The 21,555-nt window shown below is 57.2% G+C and overlaps 1 protein-coding gene and 1 long non-coding RNA gene across 2 annotated transcripts in view; one reads left to right on the top strand and one right to left on the bottom strand.

Annotated features, from left to right (window-relative positions):
* Nucleotides 1-76: 76 nt before the first annotated feature.
* Nucleotides 77-21,392, top strand: Pias4 (protein inhibitor of activated STAT 4). Its single transcript, XM_048341959.1, has 11 exons — nucleotides 77-182; nucleotides 3,522-3,948; nucleotides 12,882-12,966; nucleotides 13,801-13,842; nucleotides 13,983-14,073; nucleotides 14,174-14,302; nucleotides 14,393-14,498; nucleotides 17,482-17,555; nucleotides 17,689-17,849; nucleotides 19,696-19,826; nucleotides 19,922-21,392. The coding sequence occupies exons 1-11, from the start codon at nucleotides 156-158 to the stop codon at nucleotides 20,182-20,184; spliced, it is 1,536 nt and encodes a 511-aa protein (XP_048197916.1). The 5' UTR covers nucleotides 77-155; the 3' UTR covers nucleotides 20,185-21,392.
* Nucleotides 17,220-21,555, bottom strand: part of LOC125348621 — a 26,628-nt gene continuing 22,292 nt past the window's right edge. Inside the window, exon 3 of the long non-coding RNA XR_007210393.1 lies at nucleotides 17,220-17,338. This is a non-coding gene — a long non-coding RNA (uncharacterized LOC125348621). The remainder of the gene's footprint in view (nucleotides 17,339-21,555) is intronic.

The raw sequence follows: 21,555 nt of genomic DNA, 5'->3' as shown, positions 1-21,555 counted from the left end.
CGCCTGCGCAGTAGGCAACCATCCGCCTAGCGCAGGGGGGGGAGGAGTCTGAGGAGGTGTTAATAGGCCCGCGCGGTGGCCCCGCCTACGAGTGGCGGACGGTCACGTGACGCGACGGCTGGGGGCTCCCGGCGCGGGGGACGCTGGTGGCCAAGATGGCGGCGGAACTGGTGGAGGCCAAAGTGAGTGAGCGCGGCGGCTCCTGCCGGGCCAGGCGGGCGACGGGCGGGGTCGGGTCTCCCAGATGGGATCTGCACCTTCGGTCCGGGGCGGGGGAGTGCGTCCCGCTCATGGCTGCTTCCTGGACGGTGGCTCCAGGCCCCGGGGCTCCGGGTGCTGGCGGGGGGGCGGGGAGGCCGGGGGCGGGGTCCCAAACCTCATCCCGGTGTTTGTGCTGGGGTTCTGTCTCCTGGCCTTTGGGCAGGGACCCCTCAAGCCACCAGAGTAGTTACCGGGTTCGATGCTCCTCAGGTCGGGGGCTTCCTTGGTGCAGGCACAGCCCTCCGCGACGGCGGGACGGACCGGTTGCCCCCGCCTACCTCGTCCGGAGCCGCTGCTCGTGCTCTTTGGCTGTGGGAGGTGGAGATCTAGAGCCCTACCTTCCTGCCCTGCAGGCCAACCTAGGGTCTACGACTCTCGGCTCCGGAGAGTTCCCCGAGCCCGGCGGGTGTTGGGGGGAGTGTTCCTTTACCCCTGCCACCCCCCAGGGGGACAGCCCGGGGCCCGGCCCAGCGTCCCACAGCAGATGCGGGGGGGGGGGAGGGTGTCTGTGCCCCAGGATCATTTGGGACTCTTCGGTTCTCTGGGGCCCAGCGCCCCGCCCCCTCCTGACGGTTCAAAGTGACAGAGTAGCCATCCTGGCATTCTCGGTGGTATGGAAATCTGACCAGCCCTTGTTGGTCAGAGGTCGAAAGACCCCCACCCCACCCCCTTCAGTTTTGGATGTTGGTCCTCTACCTTTCATCTCTCTCCCTCCTCCCTTTTTCTGGGTACCATCTCTACTCTCCAGGGCTCTCCATACCACTCTTAAAAGATTCTATCTTATTCTTAATCTCCAAACTGCTTCCTGATGAGTGCTACCTCTTGGGTCTGCTTCTTTTCCACTCAGTCCCCAGAACCCTATGCACCCACTTCTAGCTTCTGGTCCCTTCTTTTTCTGTCTTGTCTTCCATGTTGATCCTTGGAGGGCCCCTAATTGGCTCCATTTAAGGTGGACCTATGTAAGTCTTCACTGGTGCACCCCTATTCTGTTCCTGGGCCATGGTTCTAAGACTGTTTCCCTCTCCAGGAGTTAGCCCCATTTAACCCTCTTGAGGCTTTGCTGAAAGCTTGTCAGTCTCCCAGGTGAGGGTCCAGTGTTCTTACCTCTGACCTCTTCTCTCTTCAGAAGCACCTCCCCCCCCATAGTTCCTAGGAGCTGGGGGACCTCGACCTCCTGCTCTCCTCACTCCTTTCTCTCTCCTTATGTTGCCCTTCTTCCTCCTCCAATCTAGAAAACAGCTTCTAGGTTGCGATTATAGGGTATATCCACGTTTCCCCAGAACACTCCCCCAAACCTGCACTGAACACACATCTTCCCTTCCCCAGGGTTATGGAGAGGCAGACATTTGCGCTCTGCATGCCAGAGGCTCAGCCTCTGCTCTGAGTCCCCTGGAGCCCTGAAAAGTAACTTCCTATAGGGTGTGGGGCTACACCTTTGGACCCTACCCTCTCCCTGCAGAGGGTAGGGGCTGCCTTGAAATATGATCTGATGTCCTCTGTATGACCTGTGGTGCCGCCCCCACCCTATTAGGTCACGTTGACCTTTCAAGTTTACTGAACTGTGAGACTGTTGGTCCAGAAGGATAGGGACCTTCTGTTCCCTAGAGTCTCTTGCTTTGGTCTCTGCTTTAACTGTAGTTGAAATGCCCCTTTCTTCAGTAAATCTTCCTACTGGCTAAGGAGTTTGCCTTTTGGTGTGCACAGGAGGGGAGAACATGTAGGATTGGCACACTGGCATACAAAACTGATGCTAAGGCTTCTTTAGCAAGTTTGAGGGTGCAGTCATCCCGGATGATTAAGGAACTGTGTCAGGCCCCTGCTGCCCCACACTTAGGAGCAAGTCCCCGTTGTTTACAGACAGCCCAAAGGCAGGCAGGTCTGGATGGACAGGACAGGAAGCGCTCTTCCCTGCATTTGAGGCTTCTTGGATGTCTGTCTGTGACCCCTCACATCCCATTGTCCAGGACGGGCTGCTCAGGGATGGCAGCTGTGGGGAAATGTGAGTCGGGAACATATGGCTGGGCAAGAGGGCTGTGCTCTGCGGTGCCCAGCCTGATGTCGGAGTGGCTGGCTCTCAGGTCCTGAGCTAAGCAGGCAATCTGGGGCTGGGGATGGAAGGGCCATGAATCCTCTGCTCTGGCTGGTCCATCCTGGTCAGCTTCCAGCTGACCACATTCCCACTCCCTTGTAAGGGGCTTGAGCCACTTCGAGAAGGAACATCTTGTCCACAAGCTGTTTCTTTCTGCACAGGTAGGAAGTCAGGCCAAGGGAGGCAGAGCATCTTTGTGTTGAAAGCATGGCTGGCTCTCTGGAAGCCTGAACATTGCTAAGGTCCTCAGGAGCAGGTGTGATGACCCAGTGCTTTCCCCATCTGCTTTTCTCCATGCAGCTGTGTGTGTGTGTGTGTGTGTGTGTGTGTGTGTATAAGAAAATTTCTTAGGCATGCAGTGGATGGCCACAGGCCCAGACCCCAGCCCTGCCTCTTCTCCCTCTCATCTTCAGTGTTCTCACCTGCTTGCCTGTTTGATGGGGCATGGGTCTACCCTTACACCAATGGGCAGTTCCCACCTGAGAGTCCAGGGCACACACCAGTGTCTGCTGAGTGTCACTTGCCTGCGTGATCAGCCCTTCTCAACCATGACCCTTGCTGTCCCTGGGGACACTGGGCTGTATCTGAGGACATGTCTGTCACCACTGGGGAAGTTCTCAGGATGGAGTAAGGTGGAGGCCAGGGCCCCTGCCAGGAACCCTTAAGTGCTCAGAATGCCCCCAGGGGCAAGCCAGCCATGTCCAGGGTGGCCAGGGGCAAGGCCCTGCCTGAGCCAGATGGTGCCCATCTGAGCGGAGGCCTGTGGGAATGAGGCATATTAGCAGTCTGGAGATTGTTTTAAGGTCCAGACTTGCTTTCCAGCAGGTGAGTAGTGTTAGGTCTGGTGTGGCTGTGATCACCTATGTATATGGCTAGAGCTAGATGAGCACTGGCTCTGCCAGGGTCCTCCCAGTTTCCCACTTGAGGAGAAGGCGGAGAGTCAGGGAGGCTGGCAGCAACAATGGTATTTATCAGAAGAGCCAGTTTATGGAGAAAGATTGCTAGTTCCTGCCGTGGTGATGCTTACAGATGCAAAGATGAGAAACAAAACGAACCTAAAATAGAAAGGGGGGGCTCTCTGACACCCCGGGTCAGCTGGACAGCCCTCACCTGGCCATTTTCCTGCGTCCTGGCCCAAGTGCTGAATGCTGTGTATATTTGCTTCCCTCAGAACATGGTGATGAGCTTCCGCGTGTCCGACCTCCAGATGTTGCTGGGATTCGTGGGCCGCAGCAAGAGTGGCCTGAAGCATGAGCTGGTCACCAGGGCCCTGCAGCTGGTGCAGTTCGACTGCAGCCCGGAGCTGTTCAAGAAGATCAAGGAACTCTACGAGACACGCTATGCCAAGAAGAATGTGGAGTCTGGCCCACAGCCCCACCGGCCCCTGGACCCTCTCACCGTGCATTCCACCTATGACCGGGCTGGCACAGTACCCAGGACTCCGCTGTCGGGCCCCAATATTGACTACCCTGTGCTCTACGGGAAGTACCTAAATGGACTTGGACGATTGCCTACCAAGACCCTCAAGCCAGAAGTCCGCCTGGTGAAGCTGCCCTTCTTCAACATGCTGGATGAGCTGCTGAAGCCCACTGAGTTAGGTGAGTGGCCACTGCCTTGTGCTGCCTTTCCTGGGGGCCTAGGGTTCATCCTTCCCAGTAGCAAAGCCACTGGGTCTACTGTGAGTTACAGTACCTGTGAAGCAAGTTGTTCCCAACCCAACCATTTATAACAGCAGCTGTGGAAGCCAGGCATCAATGACTCACGCCTGTAATCCTAGCTACTCAAGAGACTGAGGTCTGAGGATCGTGGTTCGAAGCCATTTGGGAAAATTCATGAGATTCTTATCTGTAATGAAATACTGAAAATGCCAGAAGTAGAGCTGTGGCTCAAATAGTAGAGCCCCAGCCTTGAGCACAAAAGTTCAGGGATAGGGCCAGGAATGTGGCTTAGCAGTAGAGTGCTTGCCTTGCATGCATGAAGCCCTGGGTTCGATTCTTCGGCACCATATAAACAGAAAATGCCAGAAGTGGTGCTGTGTCTCAAGTGGTAGAGTGCTAGCCTTGAGTGAAAAGAAGCTCAGGGACAGTGCTCAGGCCCTGAGTCCAAGCCCCAGGACCAACACACACACACACGCATATAACCACGTGCGCGCGCACACACACACACAAGAAGAAGAAGCTGTGGATTGGTAGACAGATTTCCAGTAGAATGGGAGCATCTGGCTCATGCCTCTGAGGTTGTAGAGATGTGGGCAGTCTGCTGGCCACTCATCTGAAGACTCGGCCTAGGCTGGAAGAGCCCTTGCTCAAGCGTGAAGGCTGTATGCATAAGTCGTCTCTTATGTCCTCAGCCTGGTGGCTCTGGTGTCCCAGAGTGAGTGTCCTGAGAGGGATGTGGAGCAGCTCCCGGGTGTACACACAGCCCAGCTGGAAGCCACAGTCCTGTGTTGTGAGGCATTCTATCCACGCAGCCCAAGTGGGGCTGGAATTCCAGCCTCCCTGGTGCTGGGCTCACAGGGGTGGCCACCACATGTGACCTGGCTGCCCCTTCCCTTTTTCCTTGTTCTGTTTCTTTTCCCGTCACTCACATGGAAGCCTTCCACTCACTGTGACCACCCACAGGTCACACCATGACCTATACTTAGTCCCTGTAGAAAGGGGCTCAAAAATGGTCTGTGACCCTCTGACCTATTTGGAGGAAGACCATTCCCAGTGGGGGCCTCAGGTAACCTGGCAGCCAGCTCAGGTCAGGGTGCAGCTACCTAGGTTGGGGGCCATGGGGTAGAAGAGACAGATGGGAACTCCACAGTCCTTCCTGTCTCTTGTTTCTTTGTCACAGTGCTGATGATGGAGCTGGAAGCTAAAACTTGGCTGTAGGACAGGCTGGGCCCTCCCTGGCATTGTCAGTCACTTAGCCTGCAGGGAGGCTGGGAGCCTGGTCTTGGCCTCAGATGCTGCCCCTACTTTAGGATGGAGAAGGCCTCACCAGCCCAGACTCGAGGTGGCAGGGGTCTCCAGGCCCTCAGCCAGCCAGCTGTTCTGGACTGTTGGGGTCCCATATCTAGCACTCAGGTTTTACTAGGTCTCAACTGTCATGGTTACCTGGAGACCTGGCCATGGTGTCCTGCTCCTTGGTTCCCCCTCCTGTCCTTGTGCTCTCACAGCCAGTATTTATGGGCCTCTGCAGGTGCCTGGCAGTGCCAGGAGCTGGGCTTGCAGCAGAGACAGACCAATGGAGTCCTCTGCCCTCCTGCGAGTGGCTGCCTGCAGCAACCCACTTGGAACGGCAGTGGCACACTGCCTCCCTTGGCACAGGGTCTTCACTGCTGTGGCAAATTGGGTCTTTACTCCCCGATCCCCTCTACCCCCACTGAGCCCAGTGGTTCAGAACCTCTTCACCTCCCCCACTGCTGACCCAGCGTCCTGTCTTGGCCCTGGGGCCTCTCGGGCATGCGCCACCATTCAGCACAGGCTAGCCAGCTAGCCCCCTCCCCTCCCCTAGTGGAGGGGGAGAATGAAGAGTGGTTGATGGCTGATCTGCCTTCCTGCTGCTGCCTCTGGACTGCAGGAGGTTGGGAAAAAGGCTGTGGTTTCTGGCAGGGCTGCAGGAGGTGGAGGGCAGAGGAACTGGCATGGGTTCCATCCTGCAGCCCCCAGAGCCTCCACCTTGTGCCTGATGCTGGCTTTCCTCTGGTGTGAGCTGCTATGCTTTGATCTAAAGCTGCACCCACTGGACAGAGCTGTGCTCTGCTGAGACCTTGCATGGTGGCGGAGGCTGGCACAGGAACCTCTTTGAGCAGGTTGGCCTAATAGTCTGGGGTTGACGGGATCAGGGCTCATCCCCAGTTTTTCCTGGCTTCATCCCCTCCCTGAGGCCTCTTCCAGTTCTTCTGTCCCCTGGGCTCCCTGGAAGTGGAGGGTGGGCCTTGGGGAAGATGGGCTGGTTCTGAAGATAGATTTGGACTCTATAGAGGTCTGGAGAATGAAGTAACAGGGTAGTGTGGGCCAGACTGGGTGCTGGTGGGCCTGTGTGGGAGGTGACTTGAACTCCCTGTAGGGCATGGCGGGCCTCCTTCTTGCAGGGCAGGCTGGCCTCCTGCTTGCTCTCCACTGCTCCGCCCCACAATGCATCACTGCCCTGAGCCCCCCAGGGACCCCGGTCACCTGATCTCCGGGAGAGCCTGCTCCCCTGTTTGCACCAGCAGCCTCTGCTGCACTTAGAACAAAGAGGCCGCCTGCCCTACCTTCCTTCTGTAGGGGGAGGCCTGAGAGCCCCCCATCCCATCAGGGCACCCCCCTACTGTGGGCCCTCGTGCTCTGGGGGTTCTAAGGGGCTACCTGGGACTTAGAAAGAGCACAGACCCTAGGCTGGAGGCAGTTGGCCCCGTGTTCCGGAATCCAGCACACCTCACCCTGGGCATGGCCCTCCCCACCATGAAGCACTGGCATTGCCTGAGGCCTGACCAGAGGCTAGCTCTGTCGGATGCCCTTTCCTCCTTGCTCTGGCCACGACCCACTGACCAGAGGGAGGCCCACAGGCTCTGATCCGATTTCCCGGAAGAACCATGCTAGCTCTGGCTCTGGCCTGGAGCCTGCGCCAGGCAGACAGGAACCATAAATCACCCTGGTGGTGCACTGGGTGGGGGAGGGGAGGCAGAGCAGCCGCAGATCAGGAGCTGGACCCTGAGCCCAGGAGAGCATGGCTGGCCATAAGAGACACAGGAGCCACTCCCAAGGGAGGGCCCATGCTCAGAGAGGTCAGGAGCCTTACCCAGGCTCCCACAGCAAGCTGATCTGTCCTCCCAACACGACTCCTTTCCCCACAGACCAAACTGCACGATTTAGCACAGTGGAGGTTGGGGGTTTCTGGGTGGCTTCCCATCCAGTAGCCAGGCAGGCCAAGGTGGAATGCTGTTGCTGATCTCGGTAGAACCAAGGGCCCAGGAGGACATTGCTCCTGTGTTGCTTGGGGGTCAGTGGCTGGAATCTGACCAGGGGGTGCAGGTGAGAAGAGAGGCAGTCATGGGAGTGGGAATGGGAGTTGGGAGTCGAAGGGAGGAAATGCATTGATCTGGCCTGAAGCTGCTCCCGTGCCCAGAGTTGGGTGGCACTGATGCTGGCTGAGGCACTGAGTGCAGCATACACTCGCTCCTTATGCTGTCTCCTAAGCCAAGGCTGTACATTTGTGAGGATGGTGGACTGGGAAGGACTCCCGAGAGAGGTGGCCAAGGGCCACGCTGAGGGCTGAGGAGGGTGGGGCATGTGCTCCTGGCATGGGGGCATGGGATGGAAAGTGCCAGGCAGAGGGGGCTCACTCATGTCACTGAATGGCCCATTGTGTGGGTGAGTGTGGGGTGCTGGGGCAGGGATGCAGCCTGCGGAGGGCTGTGGGGATCATTGTGGCTTCTCCTCTCTCCAGCTTGCTGGTGTGTCTTTTTTGTATGTGTGTCAATATTGGGGCTTGAACCCAGGGCCTGAATGCTATCTTAGCATTTTCACTCAAAGCTGGTGCTCTGCCATTTGAGCCACAACTCCATTTCCAGCCTTTTGGTGGTTAATTGGGGATAAGAATCTCAGAGACTTTCCTGCCCAGGCTGGTGTCAAGCCTCAGTCCTCAGATCTCAGCCTCCTGAGTAGTTAGGATTACAGGTGTGAGCCACTAGTGCCTGGCACTGCTGGCATGTCTTATATTTAAAACTGGACTGTTAGAGTCAGCAAAGAGGCTGAGGGAGGGGTGTGGTGACCTTTGGAGCTGTCTGGGTCCCATCTTGTGCCTTGGGACCTAGGCAGTCACATTCATCCCATGGTCAGGGAGTCTGGATCCCCCCACAGGCTGTTGGGGTGGGCTTGACCCGTTCCACCCCCCCACACCACCCCCCCGCCACCGCTCCCCATCTGCCAACTCTATCTCTAGTCTTCCAGTCCTGGCAGCCTCCTCCTAGCTCCACCCCTATGGGCTGGTGGTCTGCTTGCTCACAGCAGCTGGAGTGAACTTTTCTCTTTTGCTTTGTCGGACAGGATCTAGATAATGTTGCCCAGGCTGTCCTTAAACACTGCGACCCCCCATCTCTGCCTATCTACCATTCCAGCTTTTTTTTCTTCTTTTCTTTTTTGATGCCAGTCCTGGAACTTGGGGGCTTGTCCCTGAGCTTCTTTGCTAGCATTCTGCCACAGCTCCAAATCTGGTTTGTGTGTTTGTTTCGTGGATGAGTCTCAGACTTTCATGCCTAGGCTGGCTTTAGACCATGATCCTCATATTTCAGCCTCCTGAGTAGCTAAAGATTATAGGCATGAGCCACCAGTGCCTTGTTAACCTCTAGCCCTTTTAGTTATTTTCCAGCTAATCTCTTATTTTTGCCAAGGGCTGTATTCAGACTCTAACTCTCCTGCCTGTGGCTTTCCATAGCTAGGATCACAAGATCACAGATGTGATCTTAGCATAGAACCACCCCATCTCCTGGACCTAATGCTGTGTTGGCCCAAAGAAGAGCAAAGGGGTGGGAGGCAGGTATTGCAGGAAGTCAGGAAAGGAGGTCAGGCTGCAGTTTATTAAGCAGGTTCAGCCACAGGGATGGGTAAGAGTGTTCCAGAAGAGGGAATATAGGTGTCACGCCTGTCATTCCAGCTGTATGGCAGGATGAGGCAGGAGGATGGTGAGTTCCAGGCCAGCTGGTCCACATAGCAAGACAGGGTTGGGGTGTGACTTCAGTAGCAACCATTTTCTTGGCAGGCACAAGACCTGTGCTGGTAGCTCAAGCCTGTAATCCTAGCTACTCAGGAAGCTGAGATCTGAGGGTCATGATTGGACACCAGCTCAGCTAGGAAAATGGGAAATTTTTTGGTCTCCAGTTAACCAGCAAAAACTGGAAGCTGAGCTGTGGCTCAAGTGGTAGAGTGCCAGGCTTCAGCAAAAAATCTCAGAGGCCATACCTAGGCTCTGCACTGGCACAAAGAGGAAGAAGAAGAAAAAAGACACTGGTTCCATCTCCAGCACTGCAGGGACACCAAAAGAAGGTGGCTCAGTGAGAGGGCCAAGGCCCTGGGCATCCTGGGGAGGGGGCGTCTAGCTGGTAGGGGATGGAGGAGGTCGCTGCAGCCCCTGTGGAGTCCAGGCGTGGGGTGCGGGGGCCGGTCCCACACAGAATGGTCCTGCTGGAGCCATCATCCCTGAGCCGGGAGATGAGATGAAGGAGAGGGGCTGTGATGGTCTGGGGTTTGAACTCCCCTCCAAAGAGGAGTAGAAGCACAACCTGCAGGGGCTGTGGGCGCTGGGGGAGGGAATCCAGTAGGCTCCCTGGAGTGGATGATTGGATTGACCTGGGACGTGAGGGCGGGGCTGTGCTTGCCCCTGGCTAGCCTTGTAGAAGCATGGGTTTGGGGCCAGTGGCACAACCAAGGCACAGCCCAGCTTCACCTACACACAGGAGCCCTTTGGGAAGAGATTCTGGGTTCTTGGTCAAAGAGAAACTGGTGTGGCCTTCCTGCCAGGGACTAACCCTGCTCCCACCCCCTGACCCTGCAGGCCAGGGGCAGATCTAGCATTTTGACCTCCCTAGCCAGCCTCCCCCAGCCTGCTCAGGTGTCAGCCTATGAGGCCTCCCCTGCGCCCTGCCCTGAAGTAATTGCTCCCCGTGCACCTGGGCAGATCTGGGCGTGTCTGCTCCCCAATTAGATGCCTTCCTCCTGGGTCCTAGCCCTGCTCCACAGCCTCCCATCGTCCAGGGACCATCCGAGTGCTTAACAAACAAACTCAAGCTGCTGCAAGTGTGGCCATGCCTGAAACCGCCTCTGCCTGGGCACCCAGAGAAAGCAGCCTGTGGTGGGAAGCCCTGCCACGGCTGGGTCTGAACCCCCGCTGGCTTCTAAGTCCAGGCTAGCTTTAATCAGAGTCCTAGGTACAGAGTCTGTGTCACCTGATCTCCAGGCTGGGATTCAGAAGGTTCTAGCACTTGGCCGGCTCAGGGCAGGGGGCAGTCCCAGTGATGATTGTCATAGGCACCTGGCCTTGTCTACAGGGCCTTTTGTTTTGTTTTGTTTTGCCAGTCCTGGGGCTTGAACTCAGGGCCTGAGCACCGTCCCTGGCTTCTTTCTGCTCAAGGCTAGCACTCTACCACTTGAGCCACAGCACCACTTCCAGCTTTTTCTATATATGTGGTGCTGAAGAATCGAACCCAGGGCTTCATGTATACGAGGCGAGCAATTTACCACTAGGCCATATTCCCAGTCCCACGGCCCTTTTTTTAGTGCTGGTTCAGGGGCTTTAACTCAGGGCCTGGGCACTGTCCCTGAGTTTCTCTGTGCTCAAGGCTAGTGCTCTACCACTTAAGCCACAGCTCTACTTCTGGCTTTTTCTCAGTAGTATATTGAAGAGGCTCATGGACTTTCCTACTCTGGCCTCGAACTGTGATCCTCAAATTTCAGCCTCCTGAGTAGCAAGGATTACCTGCATGAGCCACCAGTGCCTGGCCAGTTTCCTCTTAAGAAAAAAAAAAAGGAAAAAGACTTTTGGTGGGGGCTGGGAATATGGCCTAGTGGTAAAGTGCTCGACTCGTATCCATGAAGCCCTGGGTTCTGTTCCTCAGCACCACATACACAGAAAAGGCCAGAAGTTGCACTGTGGCTCAAGTGGTAGAGTGCGAGCCTTGAGCAAATAGAAGCCAGGGACAGTGCTCAGGCCCTGAGTTCAAGCCCCAGGACTAGCAAAAAAAAAAAAAAGACATTTGGTGGTACTGATTTGAACTCAGGACCTTATGATTGCTAAGTGGCCCCATGATTGTCCCAGCCCCTCATTGGGAGAGGTCACAACCGAGACCACTGGCCTGTGCATGCCACTGGCAGGGCTTGGGGGACCTTTCTGGGAGCATTGGCTGTCCCTGCTATAAGCAGTTTGCAGGGTGAAACTAGCCATGTCCCTCGAGTGTCTGAGGCGCAGGGCCCAGGCTTTGTACCCACCCTTCAAGGATGCAAGCCCTTGGCCAGAGCTTCCAGCGGATTTTTGTTTATTTATTGCCAGCCCTGGGGCTTGAACTCAGGCCCTGAGCACTGTCCCTGGCTTCTTTTTTTGCTCAAAGCTAGCACTCTGCCACTTGAGCCACAGCTCCACATCTGGCTTTTCCTGTGATTAATTGGAGATAAGAGTCTCACAGGCTTTGAACTGCAATCCTCAGACCTCAGCTTCCTAAGTAGCTAGGATATATAGGTGTGAGCCACCAGTGCTGCACTGCTGCTCATTATTTTAGAAATGGAGTCTTGCGGTCTTTTCTGCCTGGGTTGACTGAATCGTGAGCCTCTGGATCTCAGACTTGTGTAGCTTAGGACAATAGGCATGAGCTACTGGTACCGGCTTATCCTGTGGGTTTTTTTTTTTTTTTTTTGTCTTTTTTGCCAGTCCTGGGGCTTAACTGGGGGCCTGAGCACTGCCCCTGGCTTCTTTCTGTTCAAGGCTAGCACTCTACCACTTGAGCTACAGCTCTACTTCTGGCCTTTTCTATATATGTGGTGCTGAGGAATCAAACCCAGGGCTTCATGTATGCAAGGCAAGCACTCTACTACTAAGCCATATTCCAGCCCCTATCCCATGTTTTTTTGTTTTAAATTAGTAACTACTTTTTTCCCCTGCCAGTCCTGGGGCTTGGACTCAGAGCTGAGCACTGTCCCTGGCTTCTTTTTGCTCAAGGCTAGCACTCTACTCTTGAGCTCTACCGCCACTTCTGGCCTTTTCTATATATGTGGTGCTAAGGAATCGAACCCAGGGCTTCATGCATGCTAGGCAAGCACTCTACCACTAGGCCATATCCCCAGCCCCCTAAGCTGCTTTTTGTTCAAGGCTAGCTAGCACTCTACCACTTGAGCCATAGTGCTTTTTCTGTGTATGTGGTGCTGAGGAATCGAACCCAGGGCTTTATGCATGCTGGACAAGCACTCTACCTCAAAGCCACATTCCCAGCTCCAACAGTTCCTTTTGAGCACAGCTGTGAAAGCCCCCACTCCTCCCTGTGTCCCTCTGACGTTGGAGTACTGCTTGCTGGAAAGCATTCTCTTCGAGCTCCCATGGCTCTGTCAGTTATGAGAGGGAAAAGCCCCACTACACAGCAACTCTCCTCCCTCACAGAACCTTCCTGGCCCTCTGCTCCAGCAGTGGTGTGATTGTGAGCAAGGCCCCTCCAGAATCCACCGGCAGCCAGTTCTGTGACTTCTGCTCCCATGCTCCAGGAGGCTCCAAGCCTCGACCCTCCAGGCCAAGTGACTCAGTCGGCCCTGGGTGCACCCATGGCTACAGCTGAAGGGCATATTTCCAATCAGGGCTTACAGACTGGGGCTCACAAAGGGGCGCCACCTTTCACCTGGATGGCCTGAGCTCCACAGGGGCCCCTAAATCAGGGCCAGGTAGCGCTATTTCCCTCCCAGCGTCCCCTTGAACTCTGCTCTGGGTGGCTTTGCCTTACTCCCCAGCTGTCAGCAGCTTCCTGTTTCCTGTTCCTGGTCTGAAGAGGGTTGGCCATAGCCATGCCCCTGACCCTGTCTGCCTTCAGTCCCACAGAACGCTGAGAAACTTCAGGAAAGTCCATGCATCTTCGCCCTGACTCCCAGACAGGTGGACCTCATCCGGAGCTCCAGGTGTGTGGCCCTGCCCTCTGCCTCAATAGTCACCCTAGACTGTCCTAGGCCCCACACCTGGCCAGAGCCAGTGCTAGGAATGGCTATGACATACCTCCCCTGCTTAGGGTGGTATGTACTTTGACCCTTGGGCCCCCCTGGCCCTTTTTATGCCAGTCCTGGGGCTTGAACTCGGGGCCTAGGCACTACCCCTGAGCTTCTTTTGCTCAAAGCTAGCACTCTTATCTCTTGATTCACAGCGCCACTTCAGGCTCTTTCTGTTTATGTGGTGCTAAGGAATCAAAGCCAGGGTTTCATGTATGGGAGGCAAGCACTCTACCACTAAGCCGCATTCCCAGCCCATACTCCCGTTTTAACAAGCCTTCCTCTTGGTACCACGGACACTGCTGTTAATTCTCTGGGGTGATGTCCTGGGCCCTGGGCTCCATGCTAGGAGCTCCCCAGTCATGACAGCCGAGTGTCCCCAGGCAGGGCCCTGGCTCCCCCGGAGGCAGAGGCAGCCCAGGTGAGGCCGGGAGCTGGCCGAGGCACTCCTCCCTCCAGCTGCAATGGAAACCCATGCTGGCCATTTGGCAGACACACCATGTCCTTGGGTGTCCCTGCATGACCCAGCTTAGTCCCTGGGGCCCTGCACGGTGCCCACTCCCCCAGGGGGGCCAGAGGCTATTCCTTTCCCCCAGGGGAGCCAGGATGGGATGTGTGCAGCATGAGGCAGGCTGTTGCTGGTGCCACCTGCTAGCCTCTGGCTGCCTGGGGTGCTAGTGAGCATGGCGTGGCATTGTGTGGCATGCAGATGCGGCCTCCCTGACCCCCTATTCTACCTCGCATCCACAGAGAGCTGCAGCCTGGAGTGAAAGCCGTGCAAGTGGTCCTCAGGTACATGCCGTGCCCCGTCCCCCTTCTCCAGTGCTCTGTCAGGGCTCCCTTTGAAGCCCCAAAACTCGCAACCCCCATCACCCTCGCTGGACCCAGCACAGCCCCTACAGCCTCTGGGTTCCCCCCAACCCATGTTACAGGATTTGCTACTCAGACACCAGCTGCCCTCAGGAGGACCAGTACCCCCCCAACATTGCCGTCAAGGTCAACCACAGCTACTGCTCCGTTCCAGTGAGTGCCCCCACCGGGGCAGCAGGGTGACCTGGGGAGCCTGGGATTAGGTGGGAGAGGGGGGGCCCCTGCAGTGGCCTGAGCAGCCATGTCCTCCCAGGGCTACTACCCTTCCAACAAACCTGGAGTGGAGCCCAAGCGGCCCTGCCGGCCCATCAACCTTACCCACCTCATGTACCTGTCCTCTGCCACCAACCGTATCACTGTCACCTGGGGCAACTATGGCAAGGTGAGTCCTCCCCCCCTCCCCCCACTCCGCCATCCCTCCCCTGCCACCATCTCGTGGCCCTGATGCCCCCCAAACCTGTGCCCCTTGCAGAGTTATTCTGTGGCACTCTACCTGGTGCGGCAGCTGACGTCATCGGAGCTGCTACAGAGGTTGAAGACGATCGGGGTGAAGCACCCTGAGCTGTGCAAGGCACTGGGTGAGCACACCGGCAGAACCAGCGACTGGGTCCTGAGTCTCCCTGCCTGCCCACCCTCCCTGCTGTGAAGCGCCAGTGTGGCCAGGGAGGCCGTGCAGGTCTGGGGGTGGGGTGGGAACAGGAAGGGGGGCCTGCAGCTGGAGGGCACCCAAGCCTCTCCCAGTATTCTGCTGCCCAGGCTCCTGAAGAGCAGCAGGTGAGCTGAGCTTGTAACAAAAGGGTTATTTTGTTTTTATTTTTGGTAGTACTGGAGTTTGAACTTAGTTTGACCTCAGTGCCTTACCCTTGCTCAGCAGGTCCTCTATTGCTGAGCCACTGCACCAGCCCTTTGGGATTTTTTTTTTTTTTTTTTTTGCCGGTCCTGGGGCTTGGACTCGGGGCCTAGGCACTGTCCCTGTCTCTGTCCCTGGCTTCTTTTTGCTCAAAGCTAGCTATCTACCACTTGAGCCACAGCGCTACTTCGGGCTTTTTCTATATCTGTGGTGCTGAGGAATGGAACCCAGGGCTTCATGCATGGTAGGCAAGCATTCTACCAGTAGGCCATATATCCAGCCCCTAATTATTTTCTTTCATAGTCTCAGAGTGTTTGCCTGAATTCCAGCCTCAGACTACCATCCTCATACTTTAGAACCTCTCCCATAGCTGAAATGAAACACTTGTAGCATCACAAATGGCTTGTTTGGTTGAAATGGTGTTTTGCTGACTTGCTTGGGGTAGCCTCAAACTATAATCCTCTAATCTCTGCTTTGTGTGTATATGTTTGCACACATGCATGTGCCAGTTCTTGAGCTTGAACTCAGGTCCTGAATCCTGTCGCTGAACTTGTTTTGCTTAAGACTTAGCACTCTACCACTTGAGCCACAGCTCCACATCTAGCATTTTGGTGATTAATAGATAATAGTACCATGTACTTTCTTGCCCAAGTTGGCTTCAAACTTTGATCCTCAGATCTCAGCTTCCTGACTAGCATTACAAGCCTGAGCCAGTGTTACCAGATTCCCCAAGAAGCTTTAACAAATAATGCCTAGAGCCAGGCACTTGTACTTATGCTCATAATTGTAACTAGTCACAAGGCTGAGATCTGAGGATCGTGATTTGAAGCCAACCTGGTCAGGAAGGTCTGTGGGACTTTTTAAAATTGGTCTGGGCTTAAACTTAGGGCTTTGGCACTGTCCCTGACCTTTTTTGCTCAAGGCTAGCACTCTACCACTTGAGTCACGGCGCCTCTCCTGGTTTTTAGGTGGTTAATTGGAGACAAGAGTCTCATTGCCTTTCCTACCCAGGCTGGCTTTGAACTGTGATTCTCAGATCTCAGCCTCCTGAATAGCTAGGATTACAGGTGAAAGTCAGCTCATGAGCTGTGGCTCAAGCACTAGAAGATCAGGGACAGCATCCAGACCCTGAGTTCAAGCCCCAGGACCAGTACACATGCGTGTGCGCACACACACATGCCTAATACCTAGAGTGTTTGAGAAAGACAGCTCCACCTAGACTGGCAGAGAAGGTGGCAAGGTCATTGCCAAGCACACCAGGCAGCTGTGTGGCCATGGCAAGCTATCGGTGGTCACTTTCCCAACAAAAACCAATCTGTGCTGTTTGGGGGGCATTGCTGACTGCTTGGCCTCCACCGAGCTGGGGTTTGGCCAGTTGGCTCATATCCAACATAGGCGCAGTGCAGTTGTGCCCAGCTGTGTCCTCAGAGCTGAGTGCTGGCTGCCTTGTGTGAGGGGCCTGCAGGGTGGGCTTCAGGCGCTCTGATCTCCAGCAGGACTCAGCAGTGGGGAGGATCTCATTTGACCTGAGACAAAGGCCTGAGTTGGGGCTGCCAAGTGGGCCTCCCAGCCTGTGGCTGCTCCAGGCCCATGGTGTTGAAGCCTCCTGCTGCCCGGGCCCTCCAGGGCATCAGGGGGATGAGGTGGCAGCCAGGACCCCTCTTGCCACCTGCAGGAGTGATGTGGGTAGCCCCATGACTAGGGAGGCACTGAGGCAAAGGGGTACCCCAGGCTGGTGAAGCCTGCTCCTTTCCCTCCCACATTCCTCAGGACTTGCACGGAGGGGAAGTGGCCATATTGCTTATTACCCGAGTATGTGGCTGGTGTGTGCTGAGCAGGCCTGGCCATGGGCTAGGAGCCTCTCTGGTGCCTCAGGCCCCGCCTGTTACACCCACTGTCTGACATGAGGGGGGCAGTTGTGTGCCTGGCCCTGACTGGCCTGGGGCTGTGCTAGAGTGGGAGTGTAGGGTAGAAAGTCATACTGGAGTGGGAGTGATGGCTGTGGCAATGCGTAACAAGGGTCAAGGCCAGGCTCCACCCTAGCTGCAGCCAGGTCCCCACCTGGCTCCCTGCCAGGGGGAGGACACGGGTCCCAGGCAGGTGGAGGGCAGGCAGGTGGAGGGCAAGCAGGTGACGGATGGGAAGCAGGAGGTGGCTGTCCTGATTCCTGAGGACAGGAGCCAGGCAGAGGCGCAGCAGCCTGGCAGTGGGGGGGGGGGGGGGGGCATCTTCCCTTTGTCTGGAGGACTGGGCACCCAGCAGGGCCAGGGCCAGATGGGATGCTCCCAGGGCTGACCTTGTGGAGCATCACCCCCAGTGGGGCGAGGCCACCCCCATTGTGTGCCTCTTGCGGTGACCTGTGGTAGGAACCAGCTGTCCATCTGTCCTGAAGCTCATCCATCATGGCTGTGCCTTCCAGGCTCCCTGGCCTCGGGGATGAGGCCATTGGGGCGGCTCTGCCACCCTCCCTGAGCAGCCTTGGGAGGCTTCTGTGGTGGAGTTGGGGTCACAGCACATGTCTGTGGGTAGATCTGTGCCATCCAGATCTTTCTAGAAAAGTCTCGCAGTCTGCAGGAGGGCTGCCAGAGCACCTGGGCATATGCACCTTCATCTAGTTGTGGTTGGAGACAAATGACTGTGGCTGCTGTGGCATCTCCTGGGGGCCCTGGGCAGCCTCCTGCCCTCCTGACACTGCCCTCTGACCAACACAGTGAAGGAGAAGCTGCGCCTGGACCCCGACAGCGAGATCGCCACCACGGGCGTGCGGGTCTCCCTCATCTGCCCGGTGAGTCTGTTGCTGGTATGGGTATTGGGGTCCCCCACACCCTCTCCCCTGGCCAGTGCTGCCCCCAGTCACATGGGCCCACGAGAGGCTCAGGGTGGCACAGCCCACTCACCCTGTCCCCCCTCCCCCACAGCTGGTAAAGATGCGGCTATCGGTGCCCTGCCGGGCAGAGACCTGCGCCCACCTGCAGTGCTTCGACGCTGTCTTCTACCTGCAAATGAATGAAAAGAAGCCCACGTGGATGTGCCCAGTGTGCGACAAGCCCGCCCCCTATGACCAGCTCATCATTGACGGGTAAGCTTTGGAGCTCACAGAGAGTCCTCCGCTGGGGCCCTTGTGTGCCTGAAAGAGTGGAACAGAACCCCGGGACTTGGTAGACCCTGGGTCAGCAAAAGGCAGATCCCTCATGAAGTGGGAAGCTGCAGGGCAGCATAGGCATCACAGTGGTCTCGCCATCATGCCACCTCTTGGCCATTGTGCCACTGTGGCTTTTTTTGTCCTTCATGAGGCTTGAACTCAGGGCCTGGGCACTGCTCCTGAGCTTTTTTGCTGGAGGCTAGCGCTCTACCACTTGGAACCATAGCACCACTTCTGGTTTTCTGATGGTTCACTGGAGATAAGAGTCTCACAGACTTTCCTGTCCGGGCTGGCTTTGAACTGAGTTCTTCATATCTCAGCTGCCTGAGGAGCTAGGATGACAGGTATGAGCCACTGGTCCCAGCTTATTGTGACTTTTATTTGGTGGACTCTGGTCTTCCTCACACAAGCCGAGCTCTGGACTGCTGAGGGGTTCCCCCATACGGTGACCTCCATTGGCTCCTCCCCCAAGTGCGGGCCACACCCACTCCTAAGTGGCACCAGCCTGGCTGGCATTGACCCACACTGGCCTTGCAACACAAGGCAACCAGGCATGCACCCTTCAGCTCAGGTCTTGAGTTTCTAGAACCTGAGCCCGTTGTCTGGCTCGATGCTCAGGCCGCCTCCAGCTACACTCTCTGGTCTCCAAGTCACTGGGGGGGCAGGGCCCAGGTCCTCGGCCTGTGTGGAGCCTGACCCTGTGGAGGGAGCGGCCTCTGCCGTCTTCCCCAGCAGACCCCTTATTCAGTGTCTGTCCCTCCTCTGGGTGACTGTCCAGACATCCCAGTTTTCAAATAAGGAGGTAGACGCAGAGGAGGCTCCCCCAGCTCGCAGATGGCCAGGCCAGTGACTTGCACTAGGGTCCACCAGCTCCAGGTGGGATCCTCCCTGGAAGGGCCAGGGTGCTGTTCCTGCCTGGGTGCAGTGAGCTGGCCCCTGGGACCTCAGAGGGCTAGGCTTGAATGGCTGCCCTGTTCCAGGCTGGCAGCTGTGGCCTGGCACCTTCCCCCAGCGGCACTGACCACTCCAGGGCCTCTGGGGTTGGCAGGTGGCTGGGCCATGTGCAGGGAGGCCTTGTGAGGGGCCACATACCACTGCCTGTCCATCCCCATCTTGTCAGGACAGTGGGAGCTTATAGGCAGGACCATGTGCCAGGCAGGGTGCCATCTGTACCAGCCGAATCAGGTGTGTCTGCCTATGGGGAGACAAAAGTAGCTCTGAGCTGCGTGGTCCAGGCCACCTGGAAGTAGGTACAGCTTTGGTGGGAGCCTGTACTACAGACCTGGGCCAGTGAGCATTACAGCTGGGCTGGCCGTGGGGACCTGGGCCCCGGGCCACCAGCCCCCTGAACACAGGCAGCCTCCCTCCCCATCAGGCCTCTGTCCCCGTGATTGGCCCGGATGCCACTTAGCAGCCCGTGGTGACTCCCCATGGTTCTGTGCACCCGCCAGCACCCCTGCTTTGGGCCTGTCCCCCACTGGCTATATGGGGTTTCCCTGCCTATGGCATTGAGCACCACCTTTTAGGTCTCCATTGCCTTCTGTAAATATGGGGTATTGGGCTGGAGCTGGGAGGGAGCTGCCTCCAGAACCCCCCTCTCTGGGGCTCCTGGACTCTGTGGCCTCCGTAGCTCTGGCCCCTAGCCTGGGGCTTCACAGCACTGGGGCAGGAGATGGGGCATCAGACCCTGGTGCCTCTTGCCAGTGCTGGCAGTGGGCAGCCACTGGCAGGGAGCGGGCCAAGGGCTGCCTGGCCACCACCCTCACCTGCCTGCCCGCCCCAGGCTCTTATCCAAGATCCTAAGCGAGTGTGAGGATGCAGATGAGATCGAGTACCTGGTGGATGGTTCATGGTGCCCAATCCGTGCAGAGAAGGAGCGGAGCTGCAGCCCCCAGGGCCCCATCCTGGTGCTTGGTGAGTCCTTGCCGCCCTGACTCTTGGATGCTGCACTCTGCAGTCTGTGGGACGCAGTAACCCGAGTGCCTGTACCCCATCCCTGTCACCCACAGGTGCCTCCGATACCAATGGTCTCCTGCCGCCCCCAAGTGTGAACAGTGGCGGTGGCGGTGGCCCACTGGGCACGGGCGGTGGGCTGGGCGCCCCCAGTGTGGAGAACGGGAAGCCAGGAGCCGATGTGGTGGACCTTACGCTGGACAGCTCATCTTCCTCGGAGGATGAAGAGGAGGAGGACGAGGAGGAGGAGGAGGATGAGGAGGGCCCTCGGCCCAAGCGCCGATGCCCCTTCCAGAAGGGCCTGGTGCCAGCCTGCTGACCACGGGCCGCTGGACACTCACTGGTGCTCGCCATCGGAGGGGCAGGTGGGCGCGGGGTGCACAGGGAGGAGGCCTTTGCTTTCCTTTCATGTTTCACTTTGTTTTCTCCACTCCGCCCCTGGCTCCCAGCACCTGTACCTCTGGACTCTCCTCTGGGGGGATTAAAAAAAGTAAAATGACAAAAAAAAAAAAAGTACAAAAACAAAAAAAGAAAAAAAAAAACCCGACTTTGAAGAATAAGGCAAGTCACCACACAGCCACCTCCCCAGCTGGAGTCCAGGCCCAAGCCCTAGCTGGACCCAGGAGTGCTGGGCAGCTGGGACCCAGGACGCCCTGCGAACTTCCACTCCCCCTGCCATTGCCTGCAATGTCCCGGCCCCTCCCAGCTGGTGCAGGGGACCCATGGGAGGGGCATGGGCCAGGCCCGGCTGGCGACCCTCGACCTTGGCTGTGTCTGTCCCTTTGCTTTCTCCGCAAATGCACAGGCTGGAGCCCCTGGCAGCCTTGCTGTGCTGAGCATCTTAGCTAAGAAGCCATGGAGGGGGGGCGGGAGGGGGGTGGGGTGGGTGGGGCAGGGAGGGGGCGCCACAGATGTGTTGTATTTTTTGAAAGTGCAATAACTTGGTGTTCAGAAGGCTGGGCTCCGGGCCAGGCCTCCCCGGGGAGGCGGGCCCCAGGCACGGCACCGTGTGGCGTGGGGTGGGGGGGGTCTCAGTTTTCTAGCCAGCTACCTCGGTAACTCCAATTCAGGTTAACTTCCCTATGGAGCAGCACAGATGCCACCGCCCGGCGGGTGGGCGGGGGGGGGGGGCACCCGCTGGCTCCTTGTTTTCGTCTTGCTCTTGGGTTTCCCGGCCCCTCCCTGGGAGCCTCTCTTCCAACAGGGCCCGGCCAGCGCCACACCAGTCTGGGACCCCCTGGTGGGGGTCTCAGGGAGGAGGAGGGGAGGGGAGCCTCCAGACCTCCGTGCCCTGCAGCCGGGCAGCCACCGATTCTCCACAGAACTCTCCGAGTCAGGAAGCAATACCTTCAGGTCTAGAGGACACCGGCCCGGGCCACGAGGAACTCTGCGGCCACGCCCACTGGCAGCCCAGGGCGCTGTTTTCTAATATTTGTATTCTAATTTAATTGTTTTTAAAAAATGCAAATAAAAAGGTCATGGTGAAGCCACGGAGGAGTCCTGATGTGATGTGTGCCTGGGTCCCTGCAGGGAGGCCCCACTCCCGGCCCACGTCACTGGGCAGTGGGAAAAGGCCAGTGCTGGCTTCAAACGTCCCCCCACCAAGTGTGGATGGAGACAGTTGCTTTAGAAGTTACAACACTGGGTCCAAAAGGTGGAGTCATAGGCAGCTGTGGGATGCGCTCCTACC

The sequence above is a fragment of the Perognathus longimembris genome, chromosome 3 (genome assembly GCF_023159225.1).
Source record: "Perognathus longimembris pacificus isolate PPM17 chromosome 3, ASM2315922v1, whole genome shotgun sequence".
Lineage (NCBI taxonomy): Eukaryota > Metazoa > Chordata > Mammalia > Rodentia > Heteromyidae > Perognathus > Perognathus longimembris.
The sequence above is the reverse complement of the archived record's forward strand: the minus strand, read 5'-3'. Positions and strand labels throughout refer to the sequence as shown.

Excerpts from the sequence above, each read along its gene's own strand:
- Pias4 (XM_048341959.1), top strand. The coding sequence starts at position 156 with ATGGCGGCGGAACTGGTGGAGGCCAAA. Across the intron at positions 12,967-13,800 it reads GACCTCATCCGGAGCTCCAG|AGAGCTGCAGCCTGGAGTGA; the intron begins GTGTGTGGCCCT and ends TCGCATCCACAG. Across the intron at positions 17,850-19,695 it reads GACCAGCTCATCATTGACGG|GCTCTTATCCAAGATCCTAA; the intron begins GTAAGCTTTGGA and ends TGCCCGCCCCAG.